Here is an 18,172-nt window from a genome sequence, read left to right as displayed (position 1 = left end):
CATTGAGGACAGCTTGTACCGTTATATCTATTCTCAGTTCCGTTAATGTGAAAGCTTAAATATATATACTGTACTTTTATTGAATTTTGAAATCCTTTTCACATTTCAATACTTTTTTTATGCATTCACTGGCTATTGCTAATTTTATATCAAACCTAAAAAAATTCTCCTAGTTTAATGCCTAATATGTTACGGCCCATAAGATTTGAATTACATCATTAATGAATTTTCCAAATGACCATTGACTCTTGTGAAGATACGAGACAAAACAGACCCAGGAAATGTTATAATTATTTTTAAAAAGGGTCATTGTTAGCATTATTGCTGTATCTTGTATGGGAATATAGTCATTAATGCTGGCCATAAGCACTGGTTAAAGGGACAGCTGATAAATACTGCAAGGGATTGGAGACTTGTAGGACAGGTGAAAGGTCTCTCACTGCATGTGTGCATAGGAAGAAACCTGTCAGATACTGGCAGTGGGAGGAAAGAAGCTGCCAGGACCCCACCTGTCCAACTAGTCACCCATGCTGCTTGGTCCACAACTCTGCTGGCTCTTGAATGCATTTGCCGCAGCATTTCAGAGTCCAATATCATCTAGCCAGTGACTGATTCATGTTTCCCGGCATATTTTGTATATTTAAAGGAGTCATTTTGGGGTCCAACACTCCTCCAGTGTAGAAGAATCCGTAGTCCTTATTCCCTGCAGAAAAAAAAAATCTTAACTGTTTTCTTCAATTCACTTTATTGGATAGTAATTACCCATGCGTCATCCTCTCTGTACAAAATGGTTGGAGTCTATGGATTACGACATATCTAGCTGTGCCATAGGTGATAGTGAAACTTTATCTATGTTCTTTAGCCATTTTTTTTTAAATGACATGTTAAACAATATGAGGGAAATAAGCATGAATGAGATATCCAACATGTAGTGAACTAATAAGTAGCATGGTCAGAGTCTTACTAGGTTTTTGGGCGGGCCCTTATGCAGAAATAATTATTATGGCTCATATTCCAGTCTCTATTTGCTTGTTTCTACTAAAAGGAAATTTCTGAAGCTTTATTTTTTCTTCCAGGTAGTATTTACCCCCAGTTGGCATTGCCATGGTGGTCCATTTTATCACCTTAGAATACTAATCCACTAGAGGGTCCTTTGGTGGGTAAGGTGTAAGCGGAACATACTGTCAAACTCAAAATATATAGCTCAATAACTCAAAATACATGGTCAAACTAAAAAAAAAACCACTGTCATCATGTAGGAGAAAGCGTCAGGTACACATTGAACTATAGATGTCTGATTAATGGCCTAGAAATAACTGAAGGAGGCCAAACTATAGATGAAGGGGCATTACGGTAATTTCTTTTGTAAAGTGGTACTAGCTTTTCATTCTACTACACACGATTCAGCTTTGGCTTGTAGGCTCATATGAAAAACTAAGAAGTACTTGTTCACTGAGCGCTTATATTCTTACACTGGGCCACCACAGTAGGTGGATGCACATAGTAGTGACTCTCCTCTAAAGCTATTGTCACATTTAGTGGACATTATGGACCTGATTCATTATTGCATTTGTCTCATTTTTGTCTGGTTTTGGTGTTTTATTGCTTGTTTTTCATTTGCACCTAATTCTTCTTTTGTACTTTTTTAAAGTCTATTTTCTATTTTTGCCTTTTTTTTTTAGATATGCCATTATAAATGGAATTTGGAGTTTTCAGATGTTTTCATCTGATTGATCAATAGCAACTTTTTTAAACGTTACAAATTAGAGTGATTTTATTTACGACTGATATTGTGGCACACATTTTCTGCCATTTTATGAAACGAGCAACGTTTTTTGTGCTGGAAAATTACAAAACAGGTCAAAGACAAAAAAAAGACTATTTTTGATTTTACGCAAAATTAATTAACTAAGTGAGCCATTTTTAACAATTTGGAAAACGGCAATGAATTCCACAAGATGAAAACGATAAGTAACTTGAAAAATTAAAACACTACTCAGACAACCCATTCTCAATTGCTATAAATTCTCCCTTAAAACAACAGCATATACACACCTCCAATGCGGGCGCCAATGCAGCAACGATGGCAATGGCTTTGGTGGGGCTCTCGTGACGTAACGCCCTGAAGACCATGCTTCGGACGTAACTGACATTCTATCAAATGATGTGTATTTGCTTGGTTCTAAAATGTAACATCTATCATATTGTGCTGCCCAACATAAACCCTTATGAAGCTTTTAGCCTGCCTATTCACTAATAACTAGTGTTGAGCATTCCGATGCTGCAAGTATCGGGTATCGGCCGATACTTGCTGTATCGGAATTCCGATACCGGGATTCCGATACTCTTGTGGTATCGGGCATCGGGTATCGGAACAACATTAATGTTAAAATGTGTAAAATAGAGAATTAAAATAAAAAATATCGCTATACTCACCTGTCCGACGCAGCCGGGACCTCAGCGCAGGAACCGGCAGCGTTGTTTGTTTAAAATTCCCGCTTTTACATGGTTACGCGAAGTCCCGGCTTGTGATTGGTCAGGGCGGCCATGTTGCCGGGCCGCGGACCAATCACAGCAAGCCGTGACGAAAATACGTCACGGCTTGCTGTGATTGGTCCGCGTCCCGGCAACATGGCCGCCATTAACCAATCACAAGCCGTGACGTCACGGGAGGCTGGAAACGCGCTCATTTTAAAAAGGGCGCGTGTCCAGCCTCCCGTGACGTCACGGCTTGTGATTGGTTGCGTCGCGGTCAACCAATCACAAGCCGGGAGGCTGGACACGCGCCCATTTCAAAATGAGCGCGTCCAGCCTCCCGGCTTGTGATTGGTTGATCGCGGCGCAACCAATCACAAGCCGTGACGTCACGGGAGGCTGGACACGCGCCCATTTCAAAATGAGCGCGTCCAGCCTCCCGGCTTGTGATTGGTTGATCGCGGCGCAACCAATCACAAGCCGTGACGTCACGGGAGGCTGGACACGCGCCCATTTCAAAATGAGCGCGTCCAGCCTCCCGGCTTGTGATTGGTTGATCGCGGCGCAACCAATCACAAGCCGTGACGTCACGGGAGGCTGGACACGCGCCCATTTTAAAATGAGCGCGTGTCCAGCCTCCCGTGACGTCCCGGCTTGTGATTGGTCAGGGCGGCCATATTGCCGGGACGCGGACCAATCACAGCAAGCCGTGACGTAATTTCGTCACGGCTTGCTGTGATTGGTCCGCGTCCCGGCAACATGGCCGACCTGACCAATCACAAGCCGGGAATTCACGTAACCAAGTAATAGCGCGATTTTTAAACAAACAACGCTGCCGGTTCCCTCGCTGAAGTCCCGGCTGCGTCGGACAGGTGAGTATAGCGATATTTTTTATTTTAATTCTTTCTTTTACACATTTATATGGTTCCCAGGGCCTGAAGGAGAGTTTCCTCTCCTTCAGACCCTGGGAACCATCAGGGATACCGTCCGATACATGAGTCCCATTGACTTGTATTGGTATCGGGTATCGGTATCGGATTGGATTCCGATACTGTGACGGTATCGGCCGATACTTTCCGATACCGATACTTTCAAGTATCGGACGGTATCGCTCAACACTACTAATAACTAGTGTTGAGCGATACCGTCCGATACTTGAAAGTATCGGTATCGGAAAGTATCGGCCGATACCGTCACAGTATCGGAATCCAATCCGATACCGATACCCGATACCAATACAAGTCAATGGGACTCATGTATCGGACGGTATCCCTGATGGTTCCCAGGGTCTGAAGGAGAGGAAACTCTCCTTCAGGCCCTGGGAACCATATAAATGTGTAAAAGAAAGAATTAAAATAAAAAATATCGCTATACTCACCTGTCCGACGCAGCCGGGACTTCAGCGAGGGAACCGGCAGCGTTGTTTGTTTAAAAATCGCGCTATTACTTGGTTACGTGAATTCCCGGCTTGTGATTGGTCAGGTCGGCCATGTTGCCGGGACGCGGACCAATCACAGCAAGCCGTGACGAAATTACGTCACGGCTTGCTGTGATTGGTCCGCGTCCCGGCAATATGGCCGCCCTGACCAATCACAAGCCGGGACGTCACGGGAGGCTGGACACGCGCTCATTTTAAAATGGGCGCGTGTCCAGCCTCCCGTGACGTCACGGCTTGTGATTGGTTGCGCCGCGATCAACCAATCACAAGCCGGGAGGCTGGACGCGCTCATTTTGAAATGGGCGCGTGTCCAGCCTCCCGTGACGTCACGGCTTGTGATTGGTTGCGCCGCGATCAACCAATCACAAGCCGGGAGGCTGGACGCGCTCATTTTGAAATGGGCGCGTGTCCAGCCTCCCGTGACGTCACGGCTTGTGATTGGTTGCGCCGCGATCAACCAATCACAAGCCGGGAGGCTGGACGCGCTCATTTTGAAATGGGCGCGTGTCCAGCCTCCCGGCTTGTGATTGGTTGACCGCGACGCAACCAATCACAAGCCGTGACGTCACGGGAGGCTGGACACGCGCCCTTTTTAAAATGAGCGCGTTTCCAGCCTCCCGTGACGTCACGGCTTGTGATTGGTTAATGGCGGCCATGTTGCCGGGACGCGGACCAATCACAGCAAGCCGTGACGTATTTTCGTCACGGCTTGCTGTGATTGGTCCGCGGCCCGGCAACATGGCCGCCCTGACCAATCACAAGCCGGGACTTCGCGTAACCATGTAAAAGCGGGAATTTTAAACAAACAACGCTGCCGGTTCCTGCGCTGAGGTCCCGGCTGCGTCGGACAGGTGAGTATAGCGATATTTTTTATTTTAATTCTCTATTTTACACATTTTAACATTAATGTTGTTCCGATACCCGATGCCCGATACCACAAGAGTATCGGAATCCCGGTATCGGAATTCCGATACAGCAAGTATCGGCCGATACCCGATACTTGCAGCATCGGAATGCTCAACACTACTAATAACCCTTTGGAAATGCTCTTTTTTATTTTGTAAGTCTGGTGATACTGTATATCTATATTTTTAAGTATGTATCCTATATTTTCTTCCATTTTAGATGGGTCATTTGGCGGCTTAATGTTTTACCTAATGTTTTTCCATTAGAACAAACGCCACTTTTTCATCAGTTCTAATCATTTAACGTATTATAAATGTTACAGTTCAGCACATACAATATATTGTTTCAATATAAAAAGAGTTTACGCGTAAAACTAAATACCAGGTCGTATGTGGTTAAATAAAAAGAGGTATTATCACATATAACAAATAAATCATTACTCCGGAAATAAATTAATGAAAGTAATTAAAGATTTTTATGAATTCTAATAAATAAGGGAATATGAAAACAAATGTTACAATTAGATACAAGCTAAAATGTTATTGTGCGAATATGGATAGTTTCATTTCTGAAGGGGTATTAAGCGCAAAGACGATGAAAAAACATTTTTAATAACATTACGTCAGCCGGCAATAATTAGGTTTCTTAAAGAACTTAACTAAAACTTTAAATAAAATTATTGTAATTAGTAAAGTGCTGTGATGATATTATTATGTGAAGCAATCCTTTCTCCGAAGAAGAAGCCGCTAGCATTGCATTTCAGTTTGGCTCTTTTGTTGTTTTTATACACTCAACTGTACCATCTTTAATCTCCTTCTGTAAGTTAAGTGTCTTTTCCCAAACAATTTGGCTATATACAGGTAATTTATGCTCCATGTACGGCACCAATCCACATCACTAGTCTCTTTTCCTCAGATCTTTTTTATTTCAATAGAGAGAGCCACACACAAGAACTTTATGAATCGATCTTCTGAGGTCATGGATTTCCCACTTCCCTGATAGTTAAATGTTTTGGTTTTTTTTAGATTGAAAGTAGACTTAATCCATCAAGTTCAACCTATAGCCTAACATGTTGAGTAAGGCAAAAACCCCATGGGCCAGATGCTAATAACTCCAAATTAAGGGACAAATTCCTTACTGACACCAATAGGTCCTTGGGTCAACTCACCACGACAGAATCTAGAGCCCATAACCTGTAATATTATATATTTTTCAAGAAAGGCATCCAGGCCCTTCTTGAATTTTAGTAGTGATTCAACGATTACGACGTCATATGCCAAAAAGTTACATAGTCTCACTGCTCTTACAGTAAAGAATCTGTGTTTATGATTTAATCTTTTTTCCGCTAGATGTTGCAGATGCCCCCTTGTCCCTGTTGCAAGCCTAGGCGTAAAGATATCTCTGTACTGTCCCCTCATATTTGTACATTGTGATGAGATCTCCACTAAGCCTTCATTTTACCAAAGTGAAATTTGGCACACTAGCAAACTTGTTGGGGTGTGCCAGATCAGCCTCCCTGCCACTCTTCCCTCTACCTCACCTTCTGTCACCCGGCTGGCTGCCTCATTGTCCTGAAGCTCCATTCTACGATCTTTCCCGCCATCTGCTCAGTGAGCAGCAAACTCCTTTCCAGTTTGTCGATGGATCTCAGTGTCACCAGCTGTTCACTTAGATCCATTACCTGGGCTTCCAAATTTACAACGTGTACACATCTCACACAGCAGTATGCACACTAAAATGGCTAGTCAAAGAGTGCATACATTCGACAAGATGTACACTGGATGGCATTGTCAATCAAGAAGCACATATTACTAATGGGAATTACACAAAATAGGAATAAAGTAAATGTAAATAGTGATTCTTTATAAATCATTCCCTCCTAAACTCTCTGAAATCACAAGCCACACACTTAAGTCAAAACACACTTGGGGAAAAAATCACTCACAAGCTCTTTCACTTGCTATATCAGATGCTTTAAATATAGTTGTTTTTTCCTTAGCTGCAATACAACTTGCTACTACCTGCAAAGGACATATATAAGAATTCCTCAGAAATTGAACTTTTACCTATCACAACTTTATGGAATCATGCCTGTTTATGTTAGAAATATCTTTATGCTGATTTCACATGAGCATAAGGCCTCATTCAGGCATCCATTTTTTTTCTTGTACACGGGAAAAAATTATTTTCCTCCTTTTTTTGGTTTATCTGCTCAGAATGGCATCAGCTTTTCTTATAAAGAAAAAAATAATATTCTTGTTCCACCCAACAAACAAGAAAAAAACAGCACTTAGCTGTCACATGGATGTGTTCTGACTTTTTTGTTTAATGGACCCATTGATTTGAATGAGTGAGATTGATCTGTGACTTGGATTAAAACCAGACATGTCTCCATATTTTTTTTCAACATGTGATTTGAAAAAAACGTTGACATCTGAATAGCCCCACAGACCATATTTGGTACTGTACATGTTCTAACTGTAAGAGACACAAATAGAACACACAAACAAGTGGATGTCTGAATGAATACAGGCATATTTCTGTGGCCTTCTCAAAGGGAATCTGCAAACACCATGAAGTAGGGGCTAATACACTGATTTCAGGGATGTGTCACTTATTAGGCTGTGTGCTGTTGTTTCAAAACAATGAGTATTTTATTAGCATGAGACTATCACTGCCCCAGCTAAGTCTCATGTTTATGCAATACCAGCATACCCCCTAATTACTCTGCGAACTTCAGCTATTTGGTCCCAAGGCTGGACACCTGGCATGAGCTGTCCCTCTATGTCTTGGAGATGCTGTGCTGCCCTGCGCTAGCATCTTGTCTGAGCGGGTTTCTAGTGCCACCGGAAAGTGCTGACAGGCTCACTCTGATAACAATCAACAAAACCTGAATTAGACACGACTTTTTCACTCCACCAGATGACAGCTGTACATGAAGTGTTTTTAATGATCAATATTTGTATGAGGCCTGCCAGTTGCCTTATATGGATGAGAGGATGACTCTACTTATAATTTTTCCCTGTCTTTGCACTTTGTGCAAAGCCTTCATGAGTGTAGAAGTACCACAGGCAGGCAGGCTTTTCACTGTGTGAAGAGCTTTTATGATTGTAGGAGTACCGCTACATTACAATTTGAACAGAATGTGTATGGGGCCCTCCTTTATGTCTAATACAGGGTGTATCTTAGTCCCTCTGAGTCCTTAATTTTTGGCACTTCTTGCTTCCTTCATAAATTACACTGAAATTTCCAATTTTTTTTTAAATAAAAAATACACTTTTGGTTTCCTTAAATTATATTTTATAACTGCTTTTGAAATTTTGCCTTATATACAAGTCATTATACAGGAAAAATGTTTTTTAACATTCATTTTTCTGTAAACTACAATTTATCGCTGATTATAAATGTTTTAATGCCAGTTTTTAAAGTGGAGTAAAAGTGTGACACCATTGTTCTCAGCAGCGATCTGGGATTCAGAGATGCTTCCAGGGGTCTTCCCCATGCCATTTTCCTTCCATTCAACACCTTTTCTATCCATTTCAAAATTTTCACTGCCCCCCAGACCTCCTTTTAGGTCTGCCAGAAAATTGTTTGGATTTCCCATTGACTCCCATTATACTCGTTACTCGAAATGAGGATCCGATCATTAGGAATTCAAGTAGCGAGCATCTTAGTGCTCGCTCATCTCTAGTCAACAGGTGAGATGATAAAATTCTGACTTCATCAGATGTCTCTAGGGGAAGCCAACTGTGTGAAGATTAATATGGCTATGTGAAGGTGGGCTATTGAGATAAATTATTTTCAAATAATAATTTTTATACATTTCTTAATTCCTGTGTCTATAAGTACTGGGTGGCATTTTGACAACATATCAGATGTCCCCATTAGAACATTTTTACATTGTCACTTGTGAATACTGTTTTTGGTTAATCAACTATTTTTCATGATTTGGGTGTCAGTGTAGTGAAGCATACAACCCTGGTATGAGAGTGAACAGGTTGTTGACATTACAAACAGAGTAAAAAGTTATAGTGTACGAGGAGATAGCGTGAAATAGACTAGCAAGGCCGACAGTGATAGATGACAGATAGCTGAAGTGACAGACGAACATCTATCAAAAAAAAGGAAACAGGAAGGAGGTAGTGAGTGAGTGTCCCAAGGGCTTTGAAGATACAACGTCTGCAATACAATTTTCTTTCTGTTGTCTGCATATTGTTCAAGTTTTATATATATATACAGTATATATATATATATATATATATATATATATTGAATACAGGTTGATTACAGTGTCAAGTTATAAATCATTTGTTCCATCTTTTAACCGTTAGCAAATTTAATGTTAAAAGACTGCTGAAGATAAAATCTGTCAGAGATATTAATGATCGGTTTTACTTAAGACGGAAGGTCCAGCAACATTGGGCAAATTTTTCTCCCGTAAAAGAACATGATATTATAGATTTTGTAATATAGTTGATATATTCTATAATTCTTTAGGATATGAAGACAAAAGTTGTCATTATTGCACTCTTACACCACAATGTTCTGTCCTGTAATATTGTTCGTCTGTCAATAACCTCTAGCACACATCACTCTGATACATAAGGCCTTTAATAGATTATTTGTGTTGATATATACATATATATATATATATATATATATATATATATATATATATATATGTATATATATATATATATACTGTATATATACGTATATCAGTATGTACTACTAGATACAGCCGGGAAGAACCAAGGCTTTGGAGCTAGTTCTGACCACTATCACTGGATTTGCATGTGTCCAGATAACTAGTGTATAGAGATGAGCAGATCTTTTTACATTAAAATTCGCCGGCTTCGCTTAAAAAATTTGGTTTGCATGGAATAAATGTATGGCGCGTTATGTGAGGCCCATTATATATGGCGCATTATATGGGGCCCATCATATACTGCATGGAGCAATATATGGGGCTCATTATGTATAGAGCATTATATGGAGCCCATTATGTATGGAGCATTATATGGGTCCCATTAAATATGGAGCAATACATGGGGTCCATCGTATGGAGTATTATATGGGGTCCATTATGTTTGTAGCATTATATGGGGCCCATAATATACTGTATGGAGCATTATATTGTGCCCATTATGTATGGAGCAATACATAGGGCTCACTATGTATGGAGCAATATATGGCGCTTATTATACTGTTTGGAGCATTATATGGTGCTTATTATACTGTTTGGAGCATTATATGGGGCTCATTATACTGTATGGAGCATTATATGGGACTCATATTGTATGGAGCATTATATGGGGTTCATTATACTATGGAGCAATATACATGGCTCATTATACTGAATGGAGCAATATATGAGGTCCATTATATTGAATGGAGCAATATATGGGGTTCATTATACTATGTGGAGCAATATACATGGCTCATTATACTGAATGGAGCATTATATGGGTCCATTATTCTGTGTGAAGCAATATATGGGGCTCATTATTCTGTATGGAGCACTATGTGGTGCACATAACCCATAATACTGGATGGAGCTATGTATGGGACTCATTATTCTGTATGGGGCACTATGTGCTGCCCATGAAACTGTATGGAGCAATATATGGGGCTCTTTATTTGGTATAGAGCACTATGTGGTGCCCATAATACTGTATGGAGCACTATATGGGGCTCATTATTCTGTATGGAGCACTATGTGGTGCCCATGATGCTATATGGAGGACTATACTGTCCGGTTTCTGAGCTATTGTAGAATCTACAGTAGATATCACTAATGTTATGTAAGAAGTAAGTGAAATCTTTGGCATTGTACTATACCTAAATTTCTCTGCCGTATCTGTGCATCATAGTAGTCTGTGCATGGTAGTATGTGTTAAAGGGGCCCACTGATTCTCTTTAGCTTGGTGCCCATGAAAACCTGGAGCCAAACCTGATGCCATGCATGCTTCTCTGGGAAATTAAATATGCAAATAGCCCCTTGAAAGAGGAAATCTCCTGCCACATATTGGAAATAGCAATCCTAAAATCAATATCGACCCTTTAATAAGCCTGCTATAATAATAAAGGAATGAAGTGATGATTATCTTATCCTCTGTTGGGGTATCCATAAAAATAGTCATACAGCATCCAGACAAAATAGTGGGTTACAGCACAAAAAAAATAGCACCTCTAATGGATCTTTCTCAGGAATGCATTTTGCATCTACTGGAGATGGCAGTTAAAGTGCTATTCACATTTTAAATACTTATGGCATATCACAAGGACATGCAATAAATGTGGGACAGATGTGGGTCCCACTGTGGGGACCAGCACTTACGACCTGGTCCCTAACCCACTGAGAGTGGATGACGCATGCAAAGCGCTCTTTTTTTTTTTTTTTTTTTAACAGTTCTCAAAACAGTTGAGCAAACTTCTAATTTTGGCCACAATATCTGAATAAAATTCAGCCTCACAGATCACATTTCTATCAGGCAGCAGTAACAATCACTTGTTAATAAATTTAAAGCATTGATGATTAAAATATGCCATTTTAGCCACATTTATCCTATTTGCATGGAATCTAACCCTTTTAGACACCGATGTTCCTGCATCACTTTGGAAGTAAAAGAAGAGTCAGAAAAACACAAGTGTTAATTTCCCCAAAGCATCTATTCTGACGCCTTTCTGGACATCTCTCGTGGGAACTTTACGACCACCATTTAAAAAAAAGTTATATACATACAGTATATCATAGTGGCAGCATCTAAAGAATATACAGGTCACCCCTTTTAGCCACTTAACAGCTTTTGAAGCCTGAAGCAGTTAAAAAAGCAAGTGACTAGGGATGGAACAAATGCACAGTAATAGCAAAACGATTTGCTGTGTGTATGTTCATGCTATTGAATATTTTTTTTAATGCCTTTATCAGGTGGCTTCCAGGAACCATTGAAAAAGACGTCATGCGCACATATGCTTAGAGTCAGAATATGCAAAATTGCCCTAACAAAAAAAATTGCAACTTGATATTGTGAGCCAATTTTGGTAGCTCCATCACAATTTCATGCAGTAAATGGGTATTCAGTGGTTAGCATTCAGTAGATTCAGTTATTAAGTCTGTTTACCTGTTTCTTTTTTACATTTCCATCATGCACATCTGCCAGGACACATCTCTCTTTATCCATCTGCTTCTTGTCATCTCTTCGTCTACCATCTTTTTTCTGTTCTTCCCATTCTGTAGCTGTAGCTCTTGGCTCATATTCTTGGATCTTTCTCAGTTCCAGCTCCCTCTTCTGGTGCTATCATAAGGGCAAAATAAAAAGTTGTCATTGTGCTAATATCACATAAAATATGCTGTAAGTGTGTAACCAGTATTTACAAACTGTGCTATATAAATAGTGGGTGTGATATATGTGATGCAGTAACCCCTGTAACAGGTAGGGGGCGCTGCATGGTCTCCCCGGGATGTGCACGGAGTTGTATTGAGGCTGTGAGAATTGACCTGCAGTGATGTCAGGATCACGTGACCAGCCCATGTGATCCGTTACTGTGGGTGTGGTTACAGGTACATAACGTGACCAGGGTGTGGGTCACATGGTCCTGTGTGGTTCCAGTGTTGGACCTGGAGGGTCCAAGTGCAAAATCCCTGAGGGAGTTCCTGAGGGCTCGGTGTGTTCCTGTGTTGGAAGCCTGAGAGGAGGCTTCCTGGAAAGCACCTGCTGGCGTGGGAGGTCCTAGTAGGAGGACCGGATCCCGGAGCAGTGCACAGTGGAACTGGGGAAGCTGGAGTCCTTCAGTGAGGTCTGGACTGACTACTGTATGCCGGGCAGGCAAGTTGGGGATCCCTGTTAGGCAGCTTACCCAGAAGAGTGTTAACGGAGTCTGGGGAAGCTGGAGTCCTTCGGTGAGGTCTGGACTGACTAGTGCGTGCCGGCCAGGCAAGTTGGTGATCCCTGTAAGGCAGCTTACCCGGAGGTGCGGACTGGCAAGGAGTCAGCAGGTGGAGCCGGAGCTCCCGTCAGGTATCGTACAGGCCGGTAGTGCTTGTGAAGTTCTATGAACTGTGTGGTCTCCCTTGGGAACTGGTTAAGGGAGGACCAGCGTGTTAGTGTCCGTGAGGCAAAGCCGTACACTGAAGTGTTAGAAGCTGCAAGTAAATATCACCAGTTGGTGCCTGTTGTGTTTCATGTTATGAACTGTGCGCACCCCGGTTTATGAGGCTTAATAAACCGCATGGACTGCTTTGTTTTATAAACCCGTGCCCGTGTGCTTGAATATCGCGGCCAAGTGAGTGTCCCCCAACACGCTCAGTAAGAGAAACCTTACAATTGGTGGAGAATTTTGGCAACAATCCCGCTAGCACACGTGGAGTTAATTGCTGTGGCAGGGCCACGAAGGTGACAAGCGTCTAGCGGTAACTCGGCGGGGTTACGAAAGTGACAAGCGTCTGCTGTGACTCGGCGGGGTCACGAAGGTGACAAGCGGCGGCGGTGGACCCGTGCAGAGCCGTGTGGAGAGTAGCCGTGGTTGCAGCGAGAGGTTCCACAGCAGGCGGAGCTGTAGTGGCTTGTGGTTGGCAGCACCTGGAGGTGCCGGTTGTGTGTGACTGCAGCGGGAGCTGTGGCGGTACCAGCAGGAGCTGGTGAAAGTGACATAGAAAAAAATAAATAATTTTTTTTTCTTTTTGTGCAGACTCTTAAAGGGCCAGTACAAGCCCAGAGACATTGGGGTGTACTGTGTGTACTGGGGCCTGAGTACCGTGGGGGAGTCCACGGGGTGTATCCCAGGGAAGGGATTATCCCTAATAGTGAGCGGTGGCCCAAACGGGGATGGTTGCCCAAAAGGGGGCGGAGACCCAAAAAGGGGCGGTAACCCGAATAGGGGTAATGGCCCAAAAAGGGGTGGAATCCCGAAGGGGGGCTGAATCTCGAACCGGGGTGGTATAAAAAAGCGGAGCACTTGCCCAGAAAGGGGGCGGAGCCAAAAAAGGGGCGGCAATCAGTGAGGTGTCACGACTGCGTCCTTTTTGGCTGGATGGAAAGTGTGTGCAAGGGTTGATAGACCCGGGGAGAGAAGCGTCTGTGCTGAGAACCCGTCCAGGAGATTCTGTGTCACCTGGCGACACTGAATATCTCCAGGTAGCCACTATCTACATTGTCGCAGCGGAGGTTTCCACATACCATGAGGTGGTTGTAGACCCGATCTTGCCGTTTCCTATGGTAATAGGACACGATTTGGTAGCACTGTGGGAAAAGGCTGAAGTGTTTGTGGATATAATGTGGATGTCAGTTAGTAAGGTTGAGAAGGCAGGCCTGACCAGAGGGAAAGGTTCGACTGCCCAACTAACTGACCTGACGTCACTTGAAGTGTGCCACAATACGACTGGTAGTGGTCTGCTGGATAAAACATGTGGAGCTGACACCCAGACAGAGAGTGACTTGCAGGGTCCTCAGACTGTGGGGTGTGACACAGATTCTGGGGGTGACTGTGACAAGTCATGGCCAGTAACAAGCGCATATGCCCTGGTGACAGGTGGAGGACGGGGTCCAGGACCTGTGCTGACGGGTGGAGGACGGGGTCCAGGACCTGTGGTAACGGGTGGAGGACGGGGTCCAGGACCTGTGGTAACGGGTGGAGGACGGGGTCCAGGACCTGTGGTGACGGGTGGAGGACGGGGTCCAGGACCTATGGTGATAGGTGGAGGATGGGGTCCAGGACCTGTGCTGACGGGTGGAGGACGGGGTCCAGGACCTATGGTGACAGGTGGAGGACGGGGTCCAGGACCTGTGCTGACGGGTGGAGGACGGGGTCCAGGACCTGTGCTGAGGGGTGGAGGACGGGGTCCAGGACCTGTGGTGACGATTGGTGGCGACTCCCATTCAGACGGTGACGCCAGTGGAAAAGAGTGTAATAAGGTTGACTCAGGCAATTCTTCCTCCCGTCGACGGAGACGTAAAAGAGCCAAAGGGGCTGAACCCGTTGCTCCGTGTGGGGAATTGACGGAAGATGCTGAGGACCTGGGGTGTATGAAGAACTCTGAAGTCCCAGGGAAAAGGGACGAACCTAATGACGTCACCGCTGAGACGCAAGAGAGGGCCGACCCTGACAGTGCAGAGTCGGAGGGTGCGGAAGTGGAGGAGGCCACCAAGGAGATGGTGCCGGAAGTGAATACCTCCTCAAGTGATGGATGTTTCACCAGTCCGGAGGATGGGAGAAGCGAGATGGAATTGGTTATAGAGACGGTGAACGACCATGTCGAACGAGAAAGGGTCCTGAGACAAGCGGCTGAGCGCAGAGTGGATGAGCTGGAGAAGGAAGTCTCTGAGCTCAGAGGCCACCTGTTCAGATGGCAAAGTGTGTATCAGACCCTAAAGGAAGACATTGTAGTGCTTAGAGAAGCACTAAAAGGCCCTCTACAAGGAAAAGAGGTGATGGTCGCAGACTTCTCGTGCCAGTACCAGAGTGGTAATGAGAGTAAAGCTGAAGAGGAGTTGGCGCTAAAAGCAGAACAAGATGGTCACCCGGTTGTGACAGGTGTCTTGATGGAAAGGTCCATGGCAAGGCAGGATCCATCTGTTCTTGAATGAAGTGAGACTCCGCTCTTCAAGTGCGTGATAGATGTACCCGTAGAGGCACAAGATGCATGTACCCGCGAGGGTGTGCATGAGGCCTTTAAAAAGGCGGTGGAAGCGTCTAGTGTGCACTGGGCACTAGAGACGAAACAGTTGGTGGTACTGTCTACTAAGGAAGTCACAGTGAAGAGGGTGGCTGTCCTGAGGGACATGCACCTACGGTGCCTCCGCACGAATCAGAGGGTCCTGTTGGGGAATGGTGAGGCCACTCGTTGTTTGGAGCAAGCCAGGAAAGCTCAAAGTCATCTGGGCTTGGTAGAGGACACAGTCCAAGTGCCCAGAGCTCTGGTAGTGAAGCTCACTGGCCGATTTGGAAAAGCGATGCAGGAGATGGTGGATGTGTCCGGTGTGAAGAGACTGAGGATTCCGGCTGAAGACAAGGCCCAGGTGGGTGAAGATGGGATGGTGTCATTCCTGGTTGTCGGGTCCAAGGAGAGTCTAGCGAATATCCGGATGCTCCTGAAGTATCGCGTGGCCTACTTGAGAGAAATAGAGCAGCTAAGACTGTACGGGCGGCAGGTCAATAAACAGCTGCAGAACATAAGGTGGCGGCCGCCTTCTTCCCAAGGAAAAGGAAACAAAAAGGACATGTACAGTAGTAGACGTAGTGATGGAGGGTCAGACTCTGATCAGTTGCTAGTCTCGACTGTAAGTGGGACTAATGTCCGTACCAATCGTGGGTGGCGACCCTGGAGAGAAAGGTCGAGTAAAGAGACAAACTTGACTAAAGGTTTGGTGTCACGGACAGACTGTAACTTAAGGGCCAAAGCTCAAGGCCTACATGTTGACCGCTGGGGGCGGGGTAAACTCAACAACTGGATGGGTCTGTGTGATGCTCAAAACCGACTGAGACGGTTCTCTCGACAGGTAGGGCAAGGCAACGTGCATGACATATCCCGTGATCCCACGTGTATGACAGGTGTTCAACCCTACAGGTGTGAACAGAGGGGGGGATATGTGATATATGTGATGCAGTAACCCCTGTAACAGGTAGGGGGCGCTGCACGGTCTCCCCGGGATGTGCACGGAGTTGTATTGAGGCCGTGAGAATTGACTTGCAGTGATGTCAGGATCACGTGACCAGCCCATGTGATCCGTTACTGTGGGTGTGGTTACAGGTACATAACGTGACCAGGGTGTGGGTCACATGGTCCTGTGTGGTTCCAGTGTTGGACCTGGAGGGTCCAAGTGCAAAATCCCTGAGGGAGTTCCTGAGGGCTCGGTGTGTTCCTGTGTTGGAAGCCTGAGAGGAGGCTTCCTGGAAAGCACCTGCTGGCGTGGTAGGTCCTAGTAGGAGGACCGGATCCCGGAGCAGTGCACAGTGGAACTGGGGAAGCTGGAGTCCTTCGGTGAGGTCTGGACTGACTACTGTATGCCGGGCAGGCAAGTTGGGGATCCCTGTTAGGCAGCTTACCCAGAAGAGTGTTAACGGAGTCTGGGGAAGCTGGAGTCCTTCGGTGAGGTCTGGACTGACTAGTGCGTGCCGGCCAGGCAAGTTGGTGATCCCTGTAAGGCAGCTTACCCGGAGGTGCGGACTGGCAAGGAGTCAGCAGGTGGAGCCGGAGCTCCCGTCAGGTATCGTACAGGCCGGTAGTGCTTGTGAAGTTCTATGAACTGTGTGGTCTCCCTTGGGAACTGGTTAAGGGAGGACCAGCGTGTTAGTGTCCGTGAGGCAAAGCCGTACACTGAAGTGTTAGAAGCTGCAAGTAAATATCACCAGTTGGTGCCTGTTGTGTTTCATGTTATGAACTGTGCGTACCCCGGTTTATGAGGCTTAATAAACCGCATGGACTGCTTTGTTTTATAAACCCGTGCCCGTGTGCTTGAATATCGCGGCCAAGTGAGTGCCCCCAACACTCTCAGTAAGAGAAACCTTACATGGGAGATCCTATAAAGAAGTGTGTGGAGGGGTATTAGTTTATTATTGATTGTCAATATTTCTGACCTAACCAAAGAACTTCATAGCATAATATGAAGCTCTACCTCTTAACTTTATCATTCACTAAAACAAAGACCTCACATTCAACTTGCTCAATACTAGGTGGGCTGCCAGCTCACTGCGGTATCAGTTTACTACTGGCTTTTACAGCCTGGGGATAAGAGAAGAGGGAGTAGGAGTGAGGAACACAGACAGAACAGAAGCCCAGGCAGAGAAACAGACGAATAGGGGCTGTAGATATATATTGGTATAATATAAAACTATTTTTGACACATTGGGACAATAAAACTTAATATAAGGGCTTTGTGCCATATGTGACCCATGAAGGGTCAAACCATTTTACACCCCCTGCCTGAGAGCTTTGGCTGTACTTTGGCATACTTCATAGCTTTTTCTTTGTTGGAACCCTTGTGTACTTTAGGTGACAGTTCAGCTGTTTGTGTATTTAGTGAAAAGAGGAAAGATGCTCAATTCCTACATCCTCCAGCTTTTTCCTCTGCTCCTTCTGCTGCTCGATCCGTTTCTGGCGTTCAGCCAGGAGCTGTTTTTTGTATTTCTCCTGGTCTTTTAGCTTCTGTAATTGCTGCTGTCTCTGAGGATCTGATCTGTTCTTGTTTTCCTGCTGCAATCGCAAGAATTCACGACGGAGAGTCGATTCACCGGGAAGATTAACAATGGAGCTTAAAAAAATAACAAAAGATAATGGAAGTTAAGAGGGTTTTTTTGTATCCCAGTCCTGCAAAGATTTAACTTCCCAACAAGTACGAGTTGTGCTGTTTTAGC

The 18,172-nt window shown here is 44.4% G+C and overlaps 1 protein-coding gene across 1 annotated transcript in view; it reads right to left on the bottom strand.

Moving 5' to 3' along the window:
- The window catches only part of NRK (Nik related kinase), a 348,898-nt gene that overhangs the window by 158,321 nt on the left and 172,405 nt on the right, over positions 1-18,172 (bottom strand). Inside the window, exons 12-13 of the mRNA XM_077285205.1 lie at positions 17,868-18,069; positions 11,944-12,117 (exon numbers count right to left, since the gene is read on the bottom strand). Of these exons, the coding sequence (XP_077141320.1) occupies positions 11,944-12,117; positions 17,868-18,069 (376 nt within the window). The remainder of the gene's footprint in view (positions 1-11,943; positions 12,118-17,867; positions 18,070-18,172) is intronic.

The sequence above is a fragment of the Ranitomeya variabilis genome, chromosome 2 (assembly GCF_051348905.1).
Source record: "Ranitomeya variabilis isolate aRanVar5 chromosome 2, aRanVar5.hap1, whole genome shotgun sequence".
In the NCBI taxonomy this organism is placed as follows: Eukaryota; Metazoa; Chordata; class Amphibia; order Anura; family Dendrobatidae; genus Ranitomeya; species Ranitomeya variabilis.
This window is presented reverse-complemented; position numbering and strand designations above follow the sequence as displayed.